This window comes from Schistocerca serialis, chromosome 2, assembly GCF_023864345.2.
Source record: "Schistocerca serialis cubense isolate TAMUIC-IGC-003099 chromosome 2, iqSchSeri2.2, whole genome shotgun sequence".
NCBI lineage: Eukaryota > Metazoa > Arthropoda > Insecta > Orthoptera > Acrididae > Schistocerca > Schistocerca serialis.
In genome coordinates this window covers 549,428,167-549,449,956 of record NC_064639.1, presented here as the reverse complement: position 1 = coordinate 549,449,956, position 21,790 = coordinate 549,428,167, and the positions used below count along the sequence as shown (strand labels likewise).

Genomic DNA, 21,790 nt, shown 5'->3' with positions numbered 1-21,790 from the left:
CAAAAGGTGCGTAAAGCACGTCGTCGAGCACGTATAGCATCCCTACAAGCCTCGTTCCACCAGGGGATGGAAACGCGACGTGAAGAAGAAGTAGTACGAGGAATGGAACGTTCGGCAGCATTGATAATAACAGCCGTGAGGTATTCGACCTGACTGTCACAACTGGGAAAATCGTGGTCCGGAAAGGTCGCCAGGGAGGAGTAAAGTCCCCAGTCAGCTTTCAGTATGTTCCAGCTCGAAGGACGTGGGGATGGGGTGTGGTGCAGGAGATGAACGACACAGGGGAAGTGGTCGCTGGAATAGGTGTCAGAAAGGACATACCACTCGAACCGACGGGCAAGAGTGGTAGAACAGATAGAGAGGTCCAAGTGGGAGTAGGTATGAGTAGAGTCCGAGAGGAAAGTCGGGGCGCCGGTATTGAGGCAGACAAGATTGAGATGGTTGAAGATATCCGCCAAGAGTGAGCCTCTTTGACAGGATGCAGGGGAGCCCCAAAGGGGATGATGGGCATTGAAGTCGCCAAACAATAAGAACGGCGGGGGAAGCTGAACGATCAGGTGCATCATGTCAGCCCGACTAACAGCAGATGACGGTGGAGTGTAGATGGTACAAACTGAAAAAGTAAAAGCAGAAAGATTGGAGTGGGGTGGTCAATGGGATGGGATGGTAATAGACATCGTCCCGAACGAGCAACATGACCCCACCATGAGCTGGGATACCGTCCACAGGGGTGAGGTCATACCGCTCCGAGGTATAGTGGGTAAAGGCAATATGGTCAGTCGGGCGCAACTTGGTTTCCTGGAGACCAAGGACGAGCGGACAGTGCAGGCTGAGGAGCAGTTGTAATTCCTCCCGATTAGATCAAATACCTCTTATGTTCCAATGAAACAACGCCATTGCCAGTCAAAAAGTTGGGGGAACGAGACGGGGGAAGAGTTGGTCACCTCGATGGCCGCGGAGGGCCAGTTTGCGAGGGAACAACGCTACAACCGATAGGAGGCGGATCCGGTTCCATCGACTCGTCGCCAGCTGTGGCCGCTGTCCCTGATTGTGTAGGAGGGACCGCATCATTTGCTGACGAAAGGCCGGCGGAGCGCCTGGCAGCAGAGCGTCCCGGCGAAACTGAGGACGGCCGGGAGCAGTGACTCACGGATGAAGCGTCAGACGAAACGCGCCGGGGTGGAGAGGGGGATAGAGACTTCTTCTTGGAGGCCTTCTTGGAAGGCCGAGGAGGCACAGGGATGGTGGGCTGGACACGAAGAAGGTCCTCACGCGCGGGGTCCGTTTTGGAACGCCGGACCTCGGAAGCTGGGGTCCGGAACGTTTCCCCGATGGACGCCTGAGAAGAGGATCGCTTCTCAGGTGGCGTGGGGGGGGGGGGGGGGGAGGAGGAGGAGGAGGAGGAGGAGGAGGAGGAGGAGGAAGGGTGGCCCCTGGGGCAGAGGGGGTGGGGGCCACGGGGGAGGAGGATTTGGAAGGGAGGGATTTGGGAGGAGGAGGCAGAGCCCCCTGATGGGCGGAGGAGGTGGGGGGGGGGGGGGGGGGGGGGACAGGATAGGGGTGAGGATACCGCGGAAGGGGTGGACACAACTGAGGCAAACGAAGTGGTCAGTGACACGGGATGAAGGCGGTCATACTTCTTCCTGGCCTCAGAATAAGAGAGCCGATCCGAAGTTTTTATTTCTTGTATCTTCTTCTCCTTTTGATAGGCGGGGCAGTCTGAGGATCTAGGCGAGTGGGCGCCAAGACAATTAATGCACCGAGGTGGTGGGGTGCAAATATGTTCCTCACGAAGAGGACGTCCACAATCGCCACAAAGGGGCTCAGCCTCACACCGGGACGACATGTGCCCAAAGCGCAAACAGCTAAAACAGCGCATAGGAGGCGGGACGTAAGGTCGCACGTCGCACCGGTAGCACATCACCTTTACCTTCTCCGGGAGAACGTCCCCCTTGAAGGCGAGGATAAAGGCCCCGGTGTCGATGCGACGGTCTTTGGGGCCGCGCTGGACTCGCCGGACGAAATGCACGCCGCGGCGCTCCAGGTTGGCCCTGAGCTCCTCATCAGATTGTAGCAAGAGGTCACGATGAAAAAGAACCCCCTGCGTCCTATTTAGTGCCAGATGTGGGACAATGGATACTGGGATGTCCCCTAGGCGGTCGCACGCCTGGAGTGCCGCCGACTGTGTGGCAGAGGTGGTCTTGATAAGAACGGACCCTGATCGCATCTTGCTGAGAGCCTCGATTTCCCCGAAGACGTCCTCAATGTGCTGAACAAAGAACATGGGCTTGGAGGTGGCGAACGTCCCCCCATCGGTTCGAGAACAGACCAAATAGCGGGGGAAGTACTTCGCCCCAAGCCGGCGGGCCTGTCCCTCCTCCCATGGAGTGCCCAAGGGGGAAAGGGCAGGAGAACCAGAACTAGAAACGGTACCTTTTCTTTTGAAAGACTCGGTCGCAGAGCGACCTGATACGTGTTGACGTTTCATCTGCGAAACGTCCGCCCCGATACCACCCACTCCGACCAGGGGCTCTCCCCACGGGCGCCACCCAGCCGCAGCAAGGGCCACCTGGCAGGATGACCGTTGCCGGGAGTCCTGATGCCCCAAGGAGACGGGCATCTACTCCTTGGCCAACGTGGGGAGGGTGCAGCTCAGGTATCGGCAGTACGATCCCTGTGTTGTCAGGGGGCTACAACCTAGAGGGTACATGACGACCCCACCACAACGGGCTGGCTACCGTGCTGGATTTCTGGTGCCATGGGAAGTCCATCATGATCACTGGTGCAGATGGGGATGCACTATGGGCGTAACTTGGACAACCCATCAGGCGTTTAGGCCCAATTTGAGGAATAGTGGGTACGGTTACAACGCCGGTGCAATGCTGAGTGCCAAGGTCTTAGTGCACTTAGGACCAGTGGTACACCATGTAAGGTGTCCTTCCCCAAAAGGCTCGTACTTCTGTAGAATTTTGAAAAATGTAGGTCAAACCCCAAGGGGGACCATCACATAGAAGGCCGAAACGGTTGAAACTCCTTTTAGTCGCCTCTTATGACAGGCAGGAATACCTCGGGCCTATTCTTACCCCGGACCCGCAGGGGGGACAATGCATTGTGGAAACCAAAATGTGTCATAGAATACAATAGAGGTCTGATTGGAATTTATCACCAAGATCAGATGCTCGCATGCTTCCCTGTGATGAGAAAATGTATGAAAGGATACCGCAACATATTCTTTTACCTACTTGATGTTGCTCTATTTGACACATACATTTTGTATTACAAAATACATTGCAGCAAACGACAGAGCTATGTAGAATATAGGATTCACACTGCAGAATCATTGTTGAAAACTACACCTTTACCGGAATATAATCTGAAGGGAAGCATCTGGCGATATACCACGAAGACTGCACGTGCAACACTGGGCACATTTTCCCCAAACATATTGATCCAACACCATCAAAAGTAAATCCAGCGAGAGCTTGTGTAGTGTGCAGAAAGCATAAACGACGCAGCGAAACAACGTGGGAATGGAAAAGTGCAGGGTTGCATTACATGTGCCAGATTGTTTTGAATGATATCATACAATCTAAAACTATTAAATTCGTGTAAATGTCATTGTGAAGACATTGTGTTTGAAAATATGTTTGCCAATGTACTAACGTAACAGGTCTCAGAATGTTTTGAACAAAATATTATACAGTCTTAGATCATTGCAGTGTTGTGAATATTATTATTAAGATGTATTTCATCAATGTATGTTTGGTTATAAAGGGAAATAAAACATCTGTGACTATATCGTTGCATTTGAGACAATGAATGTTTCGTTTCCATTGGGCAACTAATTGTCGTTATTTATGATACCTGTAGAAATGTCATGTTACTGGTATCACACACATGTACTTCCAAATCCCGAGGGCGTCTGCACGACTTCAGACGCCACTAGGGGTAGTGCACCGCAGCCTTAGCGTGTGTAAGTGCTGGGAATCTTAAGGCACATCCGTACCTTGCAGCCACTTACAGCTCACACTAACGAAACTTAAATCGTATGGCAAAGGGTTAACAACTGGCAAGCCACACTTAAATTAACTAGTTATTGCATAACAAAGTTTTTTTTCTTATTTTAAGTACTTGTAAGAGAGAAACTAAAGAGCAAAAGTAAATTCACAAAAATTATACACAATGGTTGAAAAATTTTAATGCTGTAACTTACGAGTACATTTTCATATTTACAAACGCATATTACTTTAAATGTTTCAGTGTTAATTTCACGTATACTAAAATAGACCTTATAAATAAACAAATTTTTACCATAAACTCATTTCAGTTCGATGACAGTTTGTATCTTCGATGAAATTGCCCCCTCTGGAACAAACAGTGTTTTCTTCTTGTTAGTTGCAACTTTCGTTTTTTCCTCTAAGTACTTTATATTTCATTGAATTTAGTAAGAACAAAATTAGTTTTTCCTTCAAATTTTATTATAAATTAACTTCATGTAATTTTCAGCATGTAGCTTTCTTTCTTCAGGTAGTTTTCCTTTTTGCAGTGATTGATTGTAGATCACATTTAAACTATTCACAAGTATGAATTATAGGTCATAAATTACTTCATGCTAATAATACTATGCAAGGCTTTAATCCTTGAACAATCTCAGAATGTCAATACATGTGACCCACAACAGACTTCAGTTTCTGGAGATATGTTATCAGTCTCGTCTGCCAGTAAGTAAATTTACTGAACAAAGAATCAGTGTAAGATGGCAGCAGTATTCTTTCTTTCTTTCCCAGTAGCTCACAACTGCTATCTTGAATAAATTCATTGTGAATTGCATCTTGATTTATTTGCAGACAGACATCAATTTTCCAGTCTTTAACAGTCCTGGTGTCTCTGATAAGAAAGAGTGATTCCTCAGTACCATCATAATTATAAATAATTTATCCATCCTGCTACAATTAGCCTAATGGATACAAAGCATAGACAAATTACAACCATAATTTGAAGTGTGATTCATGATCGATCAACCTACACACACACACACACACACACACACACACACACACACACACACACACACACATTCATTTTGTAAATGTGTTTTTAACCACAACTTATTACAAAGTCCTTGTTCACAATCAATATTTTACATACACAACAATATTAAAAGAATATATGGCCCTTTTCCAACAATTCCAATTCTTTCTCTCACACACTGATACAAGCAAATAAATTTCATTGGTCCAGTTTCAGCCTGTTCTTTTTAAAGGGACATAAAAACCATCAATAAAGCTGAGCAGCATATGTCAACATTGTATAGATGAGTATTCAAATTATGAAAAACGCCAGCCTGACAGGTACAGTTAAGTATTCTCTATTACGGCATTCATATTAAAAATTAACACTCCCTACTGTCAATGTTAGCCTTACATGGAAATAAGCTGCAAGTACACAGTTTTCAAACAGTCAACATACACACAGTAAGACTGCAAAAAATAGTGTTGTAAAAAAAACCATAATTCAAGTGTGATAACATGTGGATGCTTATATAAAAACTCTGCTTCCTGTTACTTCCTAATACAGGAAGTTACCATCAGATGTGCCCCCAGTTCCAGAGAATATAATTATGACGCTCCAGGCTCAAGTTCTGCTGCAGCTGCTTCAGGTTCTTCATCATTATAAATATTTTCAGCCATCTGCCACACCTACAGAAACCAGAATTAGTTACAATCAATTTATTATTAAGAATGGAATCAAAACTTTAGACAATAGATGAACTATATATACCTGCATAATGTTATCCTCAGAAACTGAGCAAATTACCCATGGCTCATTTGGGTTCCAAGAAAAATCTGATATCTTGGCAGTGTGTCCACCATGAATGAACTGACAAGAGAAAAAAAAAAAGAATGAATGACAGATAAAGAGCAAACTATTTCTAAATAAATGTGATAAAGAGTTAAAGAACAATGTGTACTAAATGCACAAATAGGAAGTCTTTACTCCACACAACAGGGCTGACTTAAGTAACCTGCTTCCGACATACAGTATTTTGTTATGACAATTCGGCAATCAATGCAATATTATGTCCAAATTTAGACACACAATGTGTCACCAAATATGTGATAAGGTTTTTCACAAGACATTCACAAAAGAACACACAATGAAACATATAGGAGGGTGACAAAAGCTGTTTAAAAAACCTAGCAATAAAACTTAATGGTAGATTATAACTGTGTGCCAGACTGATTTTAACCTGGGACATCTCTCTTTTGTGGGCAAATACTTTACCCATTAAGCTGTCCGAAAGTGATTCACAACCCAACCTCAAGTTTTACTTCGAAGGTCCGAAGTTCGATTTTGGTATGGCACAGTTTTAATCAGCCAAGAAGGTTTGAATAAACGAGTACACAAGCTGCTGTAGAGTGAACTTTCTGTAGGCTATTAATGTTGCTCCTGATATTTTGCTCACCATCTTCATACTGAATATTCTTATGGTTGCCTTTTGTTAGATCATATTTTGAACACACTGATCTGTGAAACACCTAATATCTACAAAATTAATTTCTTCAAACAGCTGTTTTGTTAACTTGAACCTTTGCATAACTTGTGCACTCATTAGCACTATGCATTTTAGGGGTAGGGAGGGTTGGATATGATCTGGTACAAGGGCATGTAAGAGTAATCCAAATTAGATGTGTCAGGATCACCAATACTGGAAATAACTGTCGGACAGTTCAGCTGCCATATCCAGAACTTGTGCAAAAAATGTACTGATCACACATCTGTGTATAATTTTTGATAATTGCATACAAATAATTATCTTACATTCAATTCAAAAGTGAATTGATAATGGATTACTTTTTAACGCAAGTCAAGTCAAACACACATCTCCAACCAAAGACTGCATTAGGTAAACAGTTAACAATGAAAGGTAAAATTTTAACAATTCAAGTACAGAACATGCGTAAAAACTTATTTGGTGTAGCAATGGACCAGAATTACAATGAAGTAGATACATCTTGCACCATATTCTGGCAATAATATTGTGATAACCTGGCAAGGAGAGAATACTGCCAGAGGAAACACTTGACAGTTATACAGAAGGGTCACTAACACTCACACTCCAACACTGTTGTAACTTAGTGTTCTTGGGTAAAAGGCACCCAAGTCTTCAACAACACAGCATTTTCACCAATTCACCACAAAGGCAGGTAAGACGACACCACTCATTTAACAGTGTTGGGAGGAACATGTATGCCTTTTTATTTCATACGATCCACGTAGAAAATAACCATTATAACAATTTTCCTTTTCTACTGTCAATAGAGATGACAGAATGCAACTAACCAAAAGTTCTGGAGGTCCGTCTTCAGCGTCCTCGCCACTCTGTTCCTCTCCAATCTTACTTAAGTCCCAAACGTGTAGTCTTCTATCTGTTCCACTTGAAGCCAGGATTGTCTCATTATGAGGAGACCACTGAACCTGTGACAATTTACTTTGTATTAATCAATAGTTAAAGGGAACCAAACATTTTTTACTGATAAATGCACAACAAAGCAACAGCAAATGAGAACACAAACATTTCATGTAACAACAATGAACGACACCTACAAATTGTGTGTGGGTAAAAAATTGAAGTTATAATGGTAGTCGTGATGAATTAAAAATTTGAAGTAAGGGAAAGCAAACATGACTGTTTAGGAACCCCATTCTTTTAACTTAAAAGGTGAAAGAGAAAACAAATACACAAGAAAATGGTGATGATACCAAATGGTACTTTCCACTGTCAGTAACAACCCTTATTCTTAATTCATGTATGAAGTTACATAGCTGAATGCTCTACTGCATATACAGTAAAACCCCAAATTTATGGAAATTTGGATTTTAAAAAACTTTTCTGGCTGCATCAGTGAATCTCTCCTAAGGAGTATGTTACTTCTCCCTATTTTAGTGAACTCCACTTCAAGAAAAAAGTGCACTTTTGAGTAATAAACGTGAAAACTTTGCAAACTGTAATGCAGTTTTCACGTAACTCATAACATGTCCAACAGAGTTTCCCATTTCTTTCCATTTCACATGACATACCAGTCACGCTTCTCAAATTTATTCCATGTGACTGCAGTCACATTATCTGACGTCACTTTCACCAAGTTTACAAAGCGCAAAAAGCAGTTTTTTGTTAACTGAATTTTTTAAGGTTAACAATTAACTTTTATGGAGTTTGTGCAAATGTAGAAGGCTTACAGTTCAGCAAAAGCTAACGATCATCCTAAGCAGTGATGACAATATTAAGAGAGATGTTTCCAACATGGCAAAGAAATACAATCTAGCATCGTCGACACGTGCGGCATTGTCCAAACTAAGGGAGCGTTCTTAAATGCCAAAGCTAACAATCTCTATGGATCCAAGAGAAACATTCGTATTCGTAGGTCTATGTTTAATGATGTCGGAATTGGTTAGAAATAAAGCAGATGATTCACCGAAAGAAGTGTCGAGTCATTGATAGGCAAACAAACAAAAGTTACGGAGCGTGGCTGGTTTTTGGAATGCACTTCTTTTCTAACTGTAGGAAAAAGATGCACACACCTTCTTTTAAAATACTTCACAGGCATGCGAAGTGGCAGCATTTTTATTAGCAGAATTCTCATGAAATAGCATTGAAAATTTCAGTGCATCAAACACTGGTTAGATCATTTAAAAAATGATGTTTCAAAGTGATGCTATGGTCAGGGTAAGTGTAAACTATTAGGAATCATTACATTGCCACGACTGATACAGTGTTATAAGCCCAGAGACATTTTCGAAACTGATGAAACAGGCATCTTTTAAAATTTACTTCATGCAAACACTTATTCCAGTAAGGGAGTGTGTGCAATGGAGATAAACGTAAAGGAAGGATGAACTATTGTGTGTAGAGGTGGGATTGATAAGCCGCCTCCACTAATAATACGAAAGTTTAAAATTCACAGGTTTTTTAGAAACCGTACTTCTGAGTACACCAGCAGTGCCTGAAGACGTCAGAAATCTTTTTAGGCATTTGGATGCCAAGAAGTGTGGAGCAGTAAGGAAAATATTTTATTGACCTGCCCCTGTACAAATATTTTGTTCATTCCTCCAAATTGCACAACTCATCTTCAGCCTCTGGAGCTGGGATAGAACATGGTTAAAGCCACATACAGTATAATCCTGCTTTTATGTTCCTGTCAAGTTTCTTATGTCCACAGTGTTAATTTTCATCTGATTATTTGCGTCTGATTTTTGCATTAATCTATTTATAACTTTACTGCAATTTACACTTTATGAAAAAAAGTTTGTGGGGAAAAGAACTGAAGTAATTGACATTAAATTACGATGGCATGGCACTGGCCATAAGTGTTTATAAACGTTACTTGGTTAATTTTTTATCACTACTGAACCGGTAAAGATGTAAAGTCTAAACAATTCGTGACCTGCCACTACCAACTGCTACTCGGCTTGGTGGCTGATCCAAACTGTCTCTATTACACATGTACACCTGTGTAATTGTTGTGATAGTCTTGATTTGTGTTGTTCAAATCATATTTAATGTGTTTCGTTGTCTGGTCACTTGTAGTGGTTGAAACAATTGCTAATTTTGCAGCAAATGCTTTTGGTTTAAACACAGCACTAGTTATATACTTTTTCATGCTTAGCAACACAAGTTCCAAAAATTTATTCTCATTGTCAAATACAAATATTTATGTAAGTATTTGTTGCAATATTTCACAAACAATGTGAGTGATAGTTCGTATGAGTGTAGTTCTCTACATAATTGAGGAGGCACAATACCTGATAACCTCAAAAAGAATTACAGTGCAAGATACGTGGAACAACACATATGCAAACACCACACAAAATACTAATTTAAATATTTGTACTTGATAAGAATAAATTCTCAAAACATGTTATGCTAAGAATGAAAAAATACACAACTGATGCAGTATTTCATTATTTATGTAATGAATGACAGATGCAGGCCTTCCAAGAACCATTAATTGTGATTATTATGATGGTGGTTTGAGAAGTTCTTTGAACTGAATAGAAAAAAGTACTTATATCACTGAAACTTTTTATTTTTCAATGTAGTGTCCTTGCAGATTAATGCACTTGGTCCAACGAGGTTCCAGTGCCTTGATCCCATCTCGAAAATCTGTTTTCTCCAGGCCTTTAAAATAGTTGTCAACTCTGGCTATCAATTCTTTGTTTGAAGTGAATCTTCGTCCACCAAGAAAAAATTTCAGTTCTGGGAAGAGATGGAAGTCTGACGGAGCCATATCAGGTGAATAAGATGGGTTTGGCAACAATTCATACCTCAGTTCGTGTAATTTTGCTATGGTGACAGCACATGTGTGCGGGTGCACATTGTCTTGGTGGAAGATGACTTTCTTCATTGCTAAACCTGGCCTTTTTTGTGTATCTTCTGTTGCAATTTGTCCAGGAGGTTAGCATAGTATTCCCCAGTAACTGTTTGCTCAGGGGGGAGATAAATCTACAGAGTCCCCTTCACATCCCAGAACACTGATACCATGAATTTCCTGCTGAAGAAATTATGTTTGCTTCTTTGGTGGCAGAGAATCAGCAAGTTTCCACTGCTGTTACTTTGTCTCTGGGGTATAGTAGTGCAGCGAAGTTTCATCTGTGGTCACAAATCAGTGCAAAAAATCTTTTTCGTTTCTCCTAAAATCGGCCAAATGTTCTGATATGCGTTCTTGATCCAGCATCAAAAGTCACAGCCCCCATCTTGCAGATAATTTTTTCATTTGTAATTCTTCAGTTAAAATGTGATGTATCCTTTCATATGACATCTGGCACGCACGAGCAATTTGATGCATTTTGAATCGGCTATCCTCCATGACCATTTTATGCACTTTTGCAATGATTTCTGGGGGTAGTGACATCTTGGCCAACCACTGCGCAAATCATCTAAGCTCTCCCGACCAAATTTAAATTCATTTGTCCACTAGGCAACAGCTGAATACAAAGGAGCAGAGTCCCCCAATGTATTCTGGAAATCGGCATGAATGTCCTTTGCTTTTATACTTTTCTTTATGAAGGACTTAGTCACTGCTTGAATGTCTCTTTTTCATCTTCGCAGATCACTATGCAGGAACAGAGCCACATCACCACCACAGCTCTCTTCCAAGAGCACCGATGTGGCACATGTTCACAAGAAACAGTCCAATGAATATCATGTGAACAACTCGTTGCGCTAGTGCTGACCTCTCGCGGTGTTTCTGAGAACTTTTCAAACCACCCTCGTAAATTAAGTCAAATGTGTGTACTTCCCAGAGAATTATCACTTCCAGTTACATCGGCGATTTTTATTAGATAATAAACTTATTATATACAAGTCCCAGACAAGTATTTTGATGCATATTATGTAGATATATGTTACAGAAAGCGCAAAAATGCAAATCGGGATTATATGTAACTTTTAATGCTTAAAACATTATTTCCCACAGTTTACACCACTTTTTATAATCCCTTGAAAAGTTTCATTGTACATAGTAACAGTCGAGGAGAAATCAATTTTATTTCTTGCGAGGAAGAAGATGAGATTCAGCATTCTACAGCCTAAGCATATGTTTGTTGTTCCCTGGAATTCAGTAACAACAGATGACAACAGCGGCAGCCACTGAACTAAGTTACGCTGTAGCTGTCCAAGAGTTCTTTTCCTTTTTTAATGTAGATGAATCAATTACAACTTACATAAACCAACTGGAGCAACAACTTTCACTGCAATAAGACTGAAGGGCAAAACCAACAAGGCTTCATCTTTTATTTTTTTTAAAGGATATGTTCCAAGGAAAGTGTGATACTATATATTTACTGTTTAAATTTGCTCGCACAGGATATTTGTAATTTTGTAATTAAATATAGCATTTATATCACCTAAAAACATCCTTCAATTAACATTCTTCAATTACAGTTCTTGACAACTCCTTACATGTTCTCTGACAAAGGTCCTCATTGAAGGGAAAAATTATTTTGATCCTTAAATTTGTTAAAAAGGGACTTTACTGTAAGCATAAACCCAGAGATTGCTGGAAAAGTTGTATAACCTATTATGCTTTGCAAAGGTAGAAAATTTTTAGGCCCTGCAGGCAATTTAACAGTTTTTGGAAGCATACTTTGTGCGAAACTTATACCAGTTCAATATTGTTCCGCATAGTCATCTGAGCAGTTGCGATTAATGGCATCTGAACTAAACAACCCAGTACAATGTTTCCAATGAAAGATATCATTGGAGGTGCTGGTTGCTGTACTATATGGTAGTGTGACAGGATTCTTCTTCTTCCTTGAGTCTCAGTATTTAAGGTTTTTTGCAGCTGATTCAATTATTTAGACACACAGCATGCCATGCCATGCCATAACGAGTGCAAACTAAATGGTAAGACTTAATATCATTTACTTAGATTATTGCAACTAATACTAAGAAAATGTAATGTATCCATGAAAAAATGTAATGTATCCATGAAAAAATGTTGCATATGAAAGACTTGTTCGCGGATTTCTTTAGTTTGTCTAGCAAATGGTCTAGGTCTCTCACCATGCGAGATAAATGGGAAAGGGAGAAACAACAAAGCTGCCTACAGCTTTAAAGAAAACATTATCACACACATCAATGGAGATTAAGTACTTTTAAACAAACCTGGAATATTTCATCCTTGTGAGATTCAAATGAATGAAGCTTAAGTTTGAGATTTCGGAGATCCCACAAAGCCACAGTCTGAAACAAAAGGTACACAATAATCAGGTTAACTTTAGAAAATGAAATGTCTTTAAAGACATCATCTCAGAAACCAATAACAACTGTCAATATTCTAAATCTAACACTTCACTTCAAATCTTTGTTTACATACCACATTTTCCTACTGCAATGAAAAACTCACTATTTTATACTAAAATACAGTCACTTACGATTCTTACAAATGAAACTTTAATAACTACATACATAATTTGTAATGCATTTCTGGGTAATACAACACAAAAATCAATTTTCTTATATTTTCCTAATTAGTTGTGTGTGCCTTTTAATCACAAGCAGGATACAACAGTTGCTAGCAATTACTATTCATGATGAAGAAAACTGGAAAAATCTTGGATGAGATGGGGAGGAGAAATGCACAGTTAATACACCAATACCACACGGATGCAATCCTTTCTTTTAACAACATGCTGCTATTAACAGAGGAGTAAGAACTTTAAGTAGTGGTGGGTCTTTCTGCAGTTTCTTCTATCTGAAGAAAAACTTATGAAAGCTCTGCAAAAGGACATGTCATTTTGGTGACCACTTTATCCAGGTCACGATTCTTACTGATCTCCACATTTCCCTCCACGAAATACTTCTTTAAAAAATCCAGTACAGAATTTACCACAGAACTCTGAATTTTGGGTAATCTCAATGTACTTTTGATAGAATGCTTGTCGATTATCAATTTTAAGTGTGACTTAAAAAATAATGTGCAACATAATAAACCTATTAACCCTTTCACTGATACGTATGAGCTCTCTGCACTCCATGCTGAGGCTGCTTTTGTTATGGCTGTACTGCTCACCAAATGTTGATGCCTGTGCTGAGAGATGGCATACCAGCTGATATGAAATAATTATTCTATTTTTCAAAAAATATCAGGTGCAAAACGAATTTATTTTTGCCCACCTTACAGTCAGATATGTGCACTCGATAAAGACCTGAATTTCTTTGTTATCTGTCATACATACCGCGCTGCATCAAATTAAGAGGTGGAAATGCATTGCATGAACTGTGTATGGTTATTTTAGCTTATAATTGCAGTGGATGAAATGTCGACATGGCATCAAAATTTGGTTTGAAATTGAGAGCAAAAGGATCTCACTTTGTTCTGGAGTTATTGGATTTTATATCTGAATGACTGTAGTGCACAAAGCCTCCAGTCACATACTTGCACACTAAGAATCATGTGGTCATTACAATTGCCATATCTCATAAATGATTCAAGATATCGAAACAAGGTTTTCTGCAAATGATAGCGCACAATGAGGCACATAGGTTGTACGATAAATACTCAAAACTCCTTTATTCACCAAGATGAGGAAGTAATTCATCCACAGCAGTGAGGTCAGCAGCTCAAGATGCATTCAAACTTCCACAGCAGAGTAGAAAAATCCAAGTGGCGGGTGTATACACATCCACAACACCTGGGGAATGGCATAACAGGATGTGCTTGCTTGTGTGCACGAATGTGTTTTCTGTTCCAAAGACGGCTTTGGTCAAAATCTAAGTTGTACCCGTCTTTTCACTGGGCCTGTCTGCAACTCAACGTGTCATCTTTATGGTGAGTAGCTACCTATACTTTCTTATATTGTAGATGTACAATACTCTCCCACAAAATTAAATACTGATTTTTGAAGACAGAATTGCCCCATTTCAGTATGTAGCCATCCAACCAACCTACACACTGTTCATGAAAGTAGTCTTCTCATTGTCACTGATTACATCCATTTGCAAGTAGAAGTACTTTTTTGTTAAATATCTGCAAAACAAGTTTTCAGACCATAGAGAAAAACTCTGCATGATCTGTTTTTATGAAAAGCGAAAAGAAACAAGATAAATGATATTTAGGACTAGCTCACCAGTGACACATATTTTGATTACTGATATCTTGCTGAAAGTGCAAGCATTAAGTCTGCACTATAATAAAGAACATTTAATCCTCCTAGTACCACCAGAGTCAACATTGCCCAATAAGCACATTAAAAAATCATATCTCCCTAGTTTGCAAAGATATTTTTCCTTCAAAATCTCTCTCAGTCAACTGTACCAAACAATTTTTGTTCAGTTTTCTATTTACAACACTTTTTCAGTGTGTACCACTAGGGTCAATAAGACTCCAACCTAAAATTCTTTCTGTTTCTTGAATGCAATATTTATGAAAATAAAATCATTACTGTTTCACTGAACAACTAATGTATGTTTTGATTGATGTTAGTTCATTAAAATACTGCCAACACAATCTGTGTAAAATACTCGGGGGTCTATATAACCCCAGTGGTACTCAATGAGACATTCTGGTGGTAGCTCGGTTAACTGAGTGCACTGTAGAACAGAATACAGGGAAGTACTCAAGCACAAACTTACCAAAACATACCACCTGAAACATTGTCAGTTTTCTGTAATGACTGACAAAGACTTAACTGGACATTAATAGTCACTATTAGGAGTAGACTGGAAAGTTTAAGCCTCGAGTTCATCCAGTCTGCAGAAACCGATGTAGTAATCTCCCCACATATAAATTTAAAGCACCTTGTTCACTTCTGTCTGCATATTTGGTCTAATCTGATGAACCACTGTGGGAATTTTGATATGGGTTTACTAACAAGTACAATGATTTACAAGGAAAGTTTGCATATATAATTTACTAGCAAACCCAACAGTGCTTCATAATTGGTAAGCAGGTATGGATATTTATTGTGCATCCTCCCCCTCCCCTCTCCCCGATGTCTGCCCTATCTATAACTGCTGAGGAAAAGATACTTCAGTGCCTCAGAAAACTGTGTTTCTACCATAGGAATTTTGGTATTTTATTCAAGAGGATATAGAAGACACACATGGTGCCACACAGTGCTTACACACCGACACAGAATGTGCAAGGTTTATATCTAAATATTAATATTGATTGCAAACAGATTGTTACACCTCCTATAAATGCAATGTAAGCCAATAGGTACATGAACTGATAACTGGGCTTCAATTAACTTTCGTTGTTCAGTACAGTAAATCAGTTTTGTAAATGGTGATCTGTTTTCAATCCAGTCACTTACACGCACAAATCATAAAATTCCATTTATGATGTAACTGACTTTACAATTCTATGGTAACCCCATTCTGAAAGTTACATCACTGAACTTCACTCCATCACATAATCCAGATCCAACAATAACTGCAAATATTGTTGAGTGACAGTAAGAGGAATTAAGCACAGGTATACATGAATACATTAACAAGTACCTTGTCAGCACTGCCCGTAGCCAATATAAATTCTGAATATGGATTGAAAGACAAACAGTTCACTTCTGCAGTGTGAGCATCCACTGTATGCGAAGGTTTGCTTGTGTTGTTGCACCTAGTATCCCAAATCATTAATTTTTGGTCATCAGCTACAGATCCAAAAAGTGACTCGTGGAGTAAATGCCAAGCCACATCCTATAAAAATGAGAAGTGTTCAGTATGTCTCAAACCCAGAAAATTACTAAAAGCATTACAAAAATATTTGCAGTATGTAATTTGTACTTGCCTCTACTACAGCTGTGTGTCCAGTAAAAATTGTTTTGGCATCAATTATGCGGTTCTCTTTAGGAGTTGCATTTATATCCCACAGACATATTGTATGATCATCAGAAGCACTTAACAGATATCCATTGAGATTAGGATTCCATGACAGGCCATAACCTTCTTTCTGATGTCCACGAAGTCTAGCATTTTAGAAAATCAAATTATTTCCACATCTGGAAATATCATAATTTGAAGAAGTATCATAATTTGAAAAGTACAATACCTCAAATCTGGATGACATTCGCCACTTGGGTCAGGTTTGGAAGGATGTTTCGTGTAATCAAATACCAGAACATCACTTGATGGTGTTTTTGTTGCTATTACACATGGATTCTGGGGCATAAAACGAGCTCTGTTTACTTCTCCTTCATGGTTAATTTTTATTTCAATTTCTATTTTACCACTCACTGATCCAAAGCCTCCAAACTCTAAATAAATGACAAATATCATTAGGAAAAAAGTGACATTTTGAACTTTTAGAAGTGTCTACCTCTGTCTACAACTGTTTAAATTACAGATTTAAGGTTCCAAAATTTAACAAATTACAAAACTTGCTGAAAAAAACTGTAGCATACAGTTCTAGTAACATACACACAAATTTTATATATTATGTAAACTGAAGGAGGAGGGGGAGAAAGGAGAAGTCACAGAAGGTATTATTTATATCAGCTGCACAGGATTGTACGGCATCATCAGAGACAAGTAAGAATGTGAACTGGACCAGGACTCTAAACCAGGGACATGTCCAAAAGAACAAATTCATATGATTTTATATATTCCAGTAATAAGAAACTCGACCTTGGATTGGAAAAGCTGTCTTATTACAGTTTTGAAAGATGAATGGCTATAAATTACACCAATTACAGACTATGTGGAACCAAACAAAAATATAGACTGGCAGAATTACAGAAATTAACACGACACACAGAAGAACTGTGGAAGAAGTAAAAGTAAATTGATGGATAATGTTTCTAAGATGGTTTGCCATGTAGACTACCAAATATTTAAGATACAAAATGCGTGACTATATTCAATACCTCTTTTCTAATGTAAGAACTCCTTCAGCACTGCCAAATTCTGCACTTCTCAATTTCATAATCCAATAGACAAGAAAGAACTAACCACAAGTCTAGAATGTGAGTAAATACAACAGACAGCAGACTGTTTGTAGTAACATGAATTTGATTTGATATTAAGTCACCATAAGATACGCAGAATGTACAGATAACACAAGTAGACAGTTAACTCCTTTCCTTAATCACAGTAGTACTTCAGAACAAATATCATTTAGTTAGGAAATTTGGTTTAGCAATCAACCAGTGTTGTTGTAAATTAGGTGTTAAGTTTCTAAAGAGTTATTAATTTACCAAGTAGTAAATAATGCAACCTTCCTGTGTTCATTAGCGAAATTAAATCAAGCCAAAACATTTCTCAGGCATTTCCCTGTCAGTTCCAAGATAGTACTACTGAGCAACTTTCATAGCGAGACCAAAAATAAAAATTAAAAACAATTTCAATGAATTAGCACAAAAATATAAATTCTAACCAACAACACATTTAAATGAAAATTTAACACACAATGATTATGCTCACTGGTATTACCTCCTTTCTCATTGTCGTAATGTGATGCATCAAACTGTGCATCTTCATTTGGCAACTGAACACTAGCAATGAGCAAATGATTCTGCTCATCAGATGTATGTGTGCCAAGAATCAGTCTATGTACAGAATAGTCTTTTCCTTCAGGTCTGTAAAGTAAGGTCAAATTTATATATATCAAGAAAGACAGAAATAACATGTGTTGTCTCATTCAAAAAACAGCACTTAAGAGAAAATCACTTTTCCTACATGTTTACCATTAATGGAAACTATATTTTCTTCCAATAGCTTTATAAAGAGGATATTAAGAACACAGAATTATTTTGACATTAGCACCAGACATGACAAGGGTAAATCTAATGTATACCGTATTAAATGTAGTCTCTGCATATGATTAGTTCCAGCACTTTACTGCACAATGTCCATGTTTCATATACAGATACACAAAGCATATTTGATAACAGAAATACTGTATCACACTTCAAAATTTCTCCATTGTACAAATGGCAATAGTAGCCATAATAAACATAAATAGAGGCAAATGGTAAAAATGTTGCCATTTACAAAGTTTTGGATAACTGTTCCTGATAAACAATATTATAAGTAGTTATCATCAGTGCACACACACACACACACACACACACACACACACACACACACAAGAACAATCACTTTATCTTTTGAATGGCGAAGCACATTTACACTTGAGATAGTCCTTTTCCAATTTTTCCTCATCATGGCCTTTTATATACTACCAAATTACTTCCTCCACTTTCTGGTTGTTCCATGGTTCACTGTTCACTTTTAGCAGATACTGACTCCAATCAATCCTTTCAGAGATTATAACACTGACTCAGTAATGCATTAAATTCACGAACATCATATTGCCAGCAACACAGATTATCAAAAATATTTATTCTGTGCTTATAACAAGACAGAGCAAAGATAAAACAAACTTGTCAGCACAGTAAAAAACTGTTTGCTCTCAACAACCCCACAATTTCTCAAGATATTATGAATTACTTCTGGAGTCCCATAGCTCGGCAGCACAACTGATGCTTAATCTTTGGCAGTGCCTTCGCTTAAAAAGTCAGCTTGCTGCTTGTTAGTATTGTTAACTTGACACTGAACTTCTCAGCAATAATTATCTTACAAATACAGAGGTGCCTTAATTCCATTTTGTTTCAGTGTGATGCACACCACTGTGGCTCAATGCAATTATCACAGAACACACTTACTTTGTTTTTCACTGTGTTCGAAACAGAATTCACAGAGCAATTGTTGAAGGTGTACTGCTTTAGGTTGAAAAATGTTAGCTTCATCAATATCACTCTATAGGAATGCAGTTCAAACATCCATGTGTTCAATGGCTGTCCTTAAATTTCGTACCCAGTGGGTTTAGTAGCTGAATTTAATCCAAAGAACAAGTGGGAACATTACATCAAAATCCTCTCCTGGTATATGGGAGTAATATTTTGCAACAAAGCAAGCCTCAGTTTCATGATGTATTTCTTTGAGTTTTAATACTCATTTGGAACTGCCTTTATGTCTGGTCGTAAATCAAAAAATCCAAGTCTCATTTTAAAGTAATGACAATCATTTAAGACCTATTTTTCACAATCACGACTCAATGCTGCTTCAAATAAGCAAGACAAATATCATCAAAATATTTGGGGTTTAGTTTCTTTCATGTGATATTCTAATTTTTGACTGCACATTGTCCCTATCTCTGCTGCCATTTGCTGACTTTTATATCAATTCAGTTAACTTCGGTTCTATCCACAGTAGCAGATTTTCTTGGTTCCATTGCTTTTTCCAACACTATTACATACTGATGCTGGCTGAGCATTGTCTTACCATTATCGTCAATCTGATTACTGTTGATGCTGTTCCCACAGTGGTATTTTGAATTTTCAATGAAATGCACATCAGCAAGCATCACAATTGTGTTTGGTGACTTTTAGATCAGTGCAGTGGTACACTTCAAACCTTCATTAATATCCAAACAGATAAGTTATTTGGTAACGATTCTTCAGATGAAATGCTGTGTACACAGCTTCATCATCTGTCAAATCAACCGTGCCTTTTCAATTATCACTCCGTTCATGCATTCCACAACTCCATTTTGTTCTGCTGTGTGAGAAAAAATTGTGTAATGTCTAAATTCTATTCACCTTTAAGAAAGACTTCACAAGCTGATGAGATCTTGCCCATTATCTGTTCGAACTATTTTAATGTTTGAACCAAGTTCCTCATCTACTTAAGCTTTGAACTCAACGGAAGTAACAGATTTCTTTTGTTGACTTTAGAACGTAATCAAATGACTAATACGTATCGGTAGAAGTGAAGATAACATAATCATACATGTCATCTATTTGAGTTGCAGTTGCTATTGGTGTTCCAGAGACAATTACATTTTTTTTTTAATAATATCAAACAATATGCGCAATTGACACATTGTCAGGTGACAAAGTCGTCTCCAAGTCCTAGAATATATGCAACAAATCATTATTATACACTTACTCTGTCACTGGAGGTAACTGAGATGAATGTTTCCGTAAGATAGCTGTTTTGCTATTGCAACTTTTGCAGTTGTTGACTGGAAATTATTCAATGATTTGTTATGTGTCGCATACATTCCAGAATCTACATACGAGCCATCACCATGCAGTTAAGAGTTAGCAATGCATTTTCATTTTCAGCTTTCACAGAATTGATAATTTATTTGGTTTCTTCACAGGCATTTCACTGATTCTTGAATTAATCACTAGTAATATTGAAATCTGAAGCCTCAGTCATTATTAATGGTCAGAAACCTATTGGAAGTCCACTTATCATTGTAGCAACTAAGAAATCAATTATTTTCTTACCAATACTTCAAATTTGTTAAGTAAGTGACAATTTTTGACAAATATTGATACATATTTTTCCCAGATGCCAATTGTACATTCACAAGCATTGTAGCAGCCCAACATAATTGGAACATCTATCATTGAACGTAGATTGTAAATTTGGATCTTCTTCAGTGTCAGCAATTGTTTCCCATCGTCCCTCATATTTTTGCTACATTTCTACCTTAGATTTCCTGTTGTAGCTAAGCTAGGCATAACAGTCAGCTTATCAAAATTAAATAGTGATTGTGCACCCAAAACCACCTCAGATACATTCTAGTTCAGCAAACAAAGCTTGTATTTTCTAACAAAAATAAATAAATAAATAAAAATAAAAAAAAATAAAAAAATTTACAATCACACTGGAAACACACCACACTAGGTAACTCAAAACTAAGACCACTGACAATTTATGCCAGACCAATACAGGCAATCTTGTTTTATCTGATCAGATAATATAGGATTCTCCCACAGTACAACAAAAAATTCAGTAACACCCACAACTGATTCTGTTCTTAAGCTGCCTGGCTGCTTTAGTGTAAAGTGCTTGTGTTTCTGGTGCTTTCTGCAGGCTTGTTTGCTGAGGTGAGGTTGACACTGAGGTTCAATGACAACTACTGAGTTGGTCTACATGGAGTCCAAGGTTTCATGTCTGTGCAGGGCATCTGGTGTCACTAAATACGCCAATTTGATCCATTCCAGTGATACCATCAGTGGCTTACTGTCGCTTATTATTTGCATCATATGTTCACTGTGTGTGAGTAATTGAAAAGGTTCACACTGGCAGTTGTGATGATGGGCACAATGCATCTGTCCTTGACATAAAATGTAAGCACATTAAGGTCCTTGTAGATTAATACTTTATGATCTCCATGGCGAGATGTTGGCATGGGTATAGCTTTCAGATTAGGATCTTAACTAGCTGCAGTAAAATGGGAGCTCTGGTTCAAGTAACAGCTGTTGAGCTGAA

At 38.7% G+C, this 21,790-nt stretch overlaps 1 protein-coding gene across 1 annotated transcript in view; it reads right to left on the bottom strand.

The window, feature by feature from the left end:
* Window positions 1-4,173: 4,173 nt before the first annotated feature.
* Window positions 4,174-21,790, bottom strand: part of LOC126457536 (chromatin assembly factor 1 p55 subunit) — a 50,262-nt gene continuing 32,645 nt past the window's right edge. Inside the window, exons 3-10 of the mRNA XM_050093893.1 lie at window positions 17,933-18,078; window positions 16,554-16,758; window positions 16,293-16,470; window positions 16,007-16,201; window positions 12,668-12,745; window positions 7,345-7,479; window positions 5,782-5,880; window positions 4,174-5,699 (exon numbers count right to left, since the gene is read on the bottom strand). Coding sequence (XP_049949850.1) covers window positions 5,619-5,699; window positions 5,782-5,880; window positions 7,345-7,479; window positions 12,668-12,745; window positions 16,007-16,201; window positions 16,293-16,470; window positions 16,554-16,758; window positions 17,933-18,078 — 1,117 coding nt within the window. The 3' untranslated portion in view covers window positions 4,174-5,618. The remainder of the gene's footprint in view (window positions 5,700-5,781; window positions 5,881-7,344; window positions 7,480-12,667; window positions 12,746-16,006; window positions 16,202-16,292; window positions 16,471-16,553; window positions 16,759-17,932; window positions 18,079-21,790) is intronic.